The sequence below is a fragment of the Cydia pomonella genome, chromosome 21, assembly GCF_033807575.1.
Source record: "Cydia pomonella isolate Wapato2018A chromosome 21, ilCydPomo1, whole genome shotgun sequence".
Lineage (NCBI taxonomy): Eukaryota > Metazoa > Arthropoda > Insecta > Lepidoptera > Tortricidae > Cydia > Cydia pomonella.
In genome coordinates this window covers 9,223,082-9,228,546 of record NC_084723.1, presented here as the reverse complement: position 1 = coordinate 9,228,546, position 5,465 = coordinate 9,223,082, and the positions used below count along the sequence as shown (strand labels likewise).

At 38.3% G+C, this 5,465-nt stretch overlaps 1 protein-coding gene across 1 annotated transcript; it reads right to left on the bottom strand.

The window, feature by feature from the left end:
• Window positions 1–419: 419 nt before the first annotated feature.
• LOC133529896 (uncharacterized) lies at window positions 420–743 on the bottom strand. Its single transcript, XM_061867698.1, has one exon. The coding sequence runs from the start codon at window positions 741–743 to the stop codon at window positions 420–422; it is 324 nt and encodes a 107-aa protein (XP_061723682.1).
• Window positions 744–5,465: the final 4,722 nt, after the last annotated feature.

The following is a 5,465-nucleotide window of genomic DNA, read 5'->3' as shown; positions in this document are numbered from 1 at the left end:
TTTACAAGGTGTAACAACAATATTGGGGATCTGTTTAAAGGCAATGATTTTTTTGACGTTTTTTGACGCAATAATTTTTTTTTTCAATAAGGAAGGTCGTCCAAATCGACCAACCCTCCATACAAAAGCCAAAAACTTTTTACACACGATGCTGAATATGCACTTAAGTGGATTCTCACTATTTTTGTTACACCTTGTATATGGTTCAAATTCATGAAAAAGCCCATTAGGAGATAACACGTTGTGTTATCTCCAAACAATGTTACCTGCATGCCCGAGCTGATTGTTCTCCAAGTATGAGGTGAGGGAAATTAAAGTGATGATCGTTTCACGTGACAAAAGTGCCAACTCTCAACGTCACATTTCTAAATTATTTGACATAAATATATCAACTGTCATATATTTATCATAAATAGTCGTCAAGGAGGCGCATCTTTGTACAAAATGTTTAGCTTTTTTTCCGATATAGAAGGCCTCTCCTCGTGATATCTCCACAGCTCCCGCTGTTGTGCTATTTCTGGCCAGTTACTGAAGAAGGTGTCTAGGTCGTCCCGCCATCTCAGTCTGGGTCTGCCACGTCCGCGCTTAACTTGCGGCATCCACTTGGTGGCTATACTAGCCCCCCTATCCGAATGCATGCGGCAGACGTGACCCGCCCAGTCCCACTTCAGCCTGACGGTCTTCGTCCCTACGTCAGCTATGCGTATTTTGGAGCGCAATGTAGTGTTTCGGATGCGATCCATCTTTGTGACACCTAGAATACTGCGCTCCATTGCTCGCTGGCAAAAAGAGGCTTAGTTTATCAATTCAAAAAAGGGGGCACGATAATTCACCGAATAAGTTAGTAAATCCTGGTTTATACGTCTCATATATCAAATATTGTATACTAGATACCAGCACCAGTTGTGGCACCTTTGTATTCATCCTGCAAATGGAGAGCGGTAATGCACTTGTTACACGTTCACATCGACAATCTTCCACAACGACTGGACTCCTGACCCAAAATTAAGGAACAAACTATTTTATCGATACAAAGCACCAGTAGTGTCACATCCCTACTAATCCTGCAAAGGAAGAGCGGTAATGCACTGTTTACACATTCGCATCGACAATCGTCCGCAATTGTCTGGAGCATTCTCCACTCGACTAAATAACTTTGTCGGCAAAAAGACGTAATGGATGAAAATAAAGGTATCGATCGATTCTGAGAACCCACATCACATGGTGAAGCGGGATATTTTGGTACAATCGAGTCACTGTGAATAATTTCAAACGTACGGATCTTAAGATTTGAATCTACTAGTAGAGGTACTTACCACACCTATCAAACCTAGTAATAGGTACCTGCAACCTTACCACGAGCTTGACACTGACCTGACATTTACATATTTGCTAGCGAATGCCTAACTTACTTTCAATGCATCTCGCTCATACTGATATATTAGTGCGAGCGAGATGTATAGATATTAAGTTACGGAGACGTTAGCGAATATATCAGTGTCAAACTGGTGGTAGCCATGCTGAATAGTTTAACTCAAATTTATATTCAAATTAAAATGCAAGCAAAAATAATCTGCAATATACCTAATACATTTTGCTGTGTTTACTTCGCGCTGTCACAGATTTGGGCAAAGTTCTCAAACGCAATGCTCTATTTAATTGTAAGTTGAATGTAGTAGACTTTTCAAGTAGATTACTGTCAATAAAAGAGCGTACAATCAAAGTAACAAGGTGATTGCTGACGTCTGTGACAATCAGACTGATCGTAATTGCAGGGCGGACTTCAAGTGCACTGAAGAATTCTCGCGAGGAGGAGGCGGAGTGCTGTGGAGGCGGACTTTATACTTGTAGTATATAGGTAATAAATAATCAAAGTAACGAGATTGCTGACGTCTGTGACAATCAGACTGATCGTAATTGCAAGGCGGACTTCAAGTGCACTGAAGAATTCTCGCGAGGAGGAGGAGGGCTGCTGTGGAGGCGGACTTTATACTTGTAGTACATAATAAATAATCAAAGTAACGAGATTGCTGACGTCTGTGACAATGAGACTGATCGTAACTCACCCACATACATACTTATGTAATCACAAGTTCCCAACCATTCCTTTAACTTTCCCGAAGCTGGGTACAGTACAATGTAACCTAAAATATCCTCGATTAATAAGTGAAACTAGCAAAAGAGGTCGCTGAACTAGTCGTCCAACGGCCACATGACCGAGGTACTTTGTATCTACGTGACAGGCAAACGTCATTTTTAGGGTTCCGTACCCAAATGGTAAAACGGGACCCTATTACTAAGACTCCGCTGACAGTTCGTCTCTCTGTCCGTCTGTCACCAGGGTGTATCTAATGAACCGTGATACTATCTGACATAGTTGGAATTTTCTCAGATGATGTATTTCTGTGGCCCCTATAACAACAAATTCTTAAAAACAGAATAATATAAATATTTAAGGAGGCTCCCATACAACAGATATGATTTTTTGCTGTTTTTATACATATGGTACGGAACACAGCATCTGTATGAAAGGTTCAAAGGGTCCTCATGATGTTTCACAATGGGTATATATTTATGTATGTATGTATATTTATGTGTCATATTATTTATGTACGTATAATTTTATATAATTTTGTGATATTTTTTTGTCATTTTACTCTGTATTTTGACCCTGCACCAATTTGGATCTTTCGGTTTGGCTCATGGTTGACTGGTAGAGAATGCCTTCTGGCATTAAGTCCGCCATTTGTACTTGTATTGTGCAATGAAGTTATATATAAATAAATTAAATAAATAAACACTTCGTGCAAGAGTCCGACTCGCACTTGGTCGATTTCAACACAGTGCAATTGAAAGATACATTATCTGTCATTATCACTCTTTCACGTAGACAAGTGTGATCATCATAGTGATGCTAGAGTCTGGAGTGGTAATTATTCGCATGATATTGGCGCCTCGCAGCGCATCTCGAGTACACCATTAAGCGCGAACGATCACACCAATAACAAATTAAGTAGAGATTTTAAAATCTGAATAATGCTTCTGTCTATACAGAAGTCATCTCCATACCCCTTGATCCTGTGCTAATACTTACGGTATCATCAATTTATCATATGAACTTATGAAAATACCATCCCCGCTTCAGCGCCAATAAGTTTGTTGTTTCGTATAAGTACTATTTAATTTAAATACAGTTTATCTGTACAGAAGTCGTCTCCATATGCTTTTGCCCTATGCTCAATATTTACGGTAATATCATATGAATGGTGCTGGCGCATTATGAAAATACCGTCCCCGCTTCCGCGCCAAGAATTTTATTCTTCATATAAGGTTACATTTTAATATAGTTTATCTCTTCAGAAGCCGTCTCCATATCCTTTTGCCCTGTGCTCAATACTTACGGTATTATCATATGAATGGTGCTGGCGCATTATGAAAATACCGTCCCCGCTTCCGCGCCAAGAATTTTCCGAGACTTTCCGACCGAAGTGTCCTCCGTGTGAATAGAATAAATTGGCTACTTTAAGCACTGGGTTACGTTTTACTGGCTTTAGAAATTACATAGAAAATTTATTTTTAATATTTACCTTATAGCTACAAATTATTATTCATAAAGATGATATATCTTAATAAACACTGGCGTACTGACCAAACTATAATATACTTTTCCACAGCGACCTTGTCAGTTGAAAAAGGCGCGAAATTAAATTTTTCAGCATGCGCTGGTGGCCTAGCGGTAAGAGCGTGCGACTTGCAATACGGAGGTCGTGGGTTCAAACCCCGGCTCCATACCAATGAGTTATATCAAATATCTTTTGATATTCACCAGTCGCTTTTCGGTGAAGGAAAACATCGCGAGGAAACCGGACTAATCCCAAAAAGGCTTAGTTTACCCTCTGGGTTGGAAGGTCAGATGGCAGTCGCTTTCCTAAAAACGAGTGCCTACGCCAATTCTCCGGATTAGTTGCCAAGCGGACCCCAGGCTCTACTTTCGACCTTCAACTTTTACGACCTTCTACTGACAAGGTCGCTGGTCGCTGTGCCAAAGTATATTATAGTGTTTCAGTATACCACACTTTTTAATAGAACACTTTACGAAGCTCTCAACTGAACTGATATATTCATTATATGATGATTAAGACAACTGTAATACCTATTCATTATTGCGTTTCTTACACAGTTAAACACGAACAGGTGCAGGTAAAATATAAAGACAACAATTACGTACTTAAATTAAAAATTACCGTCTTAACGCTAAAGCATACTATATCTCTAATGATATTAGGTATATCTCTCGAATTTGGAATTCAGTAAGATGCCAGTAAAAGAAGCTAATTATTTATACAAAGATTTATTATTTTCAGTAATTGTTTTAAAAACCATTCCAATCACTTTAAACTGTTGCGCATGCAATAAAACCTCGTGAGACTATAAAGTGTCGAGTCAAACCAAATGTGCACCAAGCATAAACAGGGCTGGGAATGGCAATCATTACGACGGAATGACTCAGTTTGCTTTATTGTTGTGTGAAAAATGGCAAGGACTGTGATTAGGGATACGACGAGGTCTATCTATACCTACGTATAAAAGTCAAGGTTGGTGGAAACCAACTAACATTTTAAGGAAACAACTCAAAATTTGCATCTGATTACTTTGCCCCACATGTGGATAAAATGCAATTTTCTCATTAGTTTTTGACCAATCAAGAGCGCCTTCTTACTAGTTGGTGCGTTGAAAAATAAGTTCATTTAACCGCTGTACCGTTTGTTTGTGCTGCTGCGAATTAGAATGGGCATTTGTGCGCTAATATTGGATGATATTAAAAATGTTTATTTTTAAGTTTTAACGTCTAAAATAATTAGCAGCACAAAATTTACCTGTGTTCCAAATTTCATTAAAATATAGCTTATTTTCGAGTTAAATGGCTGTGACATACCTACAAACAGATGGACGGACGGACAGAGGGACATGACGAGGTTTCGTTTTAGCCATTTTTGCTACTAAACCCTAAAATTTATGTCTACTGGTCCGCAATATTTGTGCGTTAATTATAGGATTTTTGTAATATTTCGCTTTTTAAGGTTTCATATTACCTACTAGTAGATAAGTCCTTTCCAAGATGCATTAAATAAAACCAACGAATAAACTGTATTGCACTTTTATTAAACTTTAATACTATTTACAAACGTGCCGAACTACAACATTTACTCGAACCACTTACACTATTTACAATAAATTGAACATCAACAATATAACTATACCTAATGCCTACACTTTGGTTACCGTTTCAATCTTTGGTGTTACATTTAAGGTTCGTGTCATCCACGATGACGCGCAGATTTGTCAAATTTAACCTTTAATAACATGACAATACGAATCAAGGCATGCGTCTTCGTGAATGACACGATTATACATAGAGCTTAGAAGTGACATTTGGTACATTATTTAATTTTTGGTACAAAATT

Coding starts and splice junctions, on each gene's coding strand:
- LOC133529896 (XM_061867698.1), bottom strand. CDS start 743: ATGGATCGCATCCGAAACACTACATTGCGCTCCAAAATACGCATAGCT.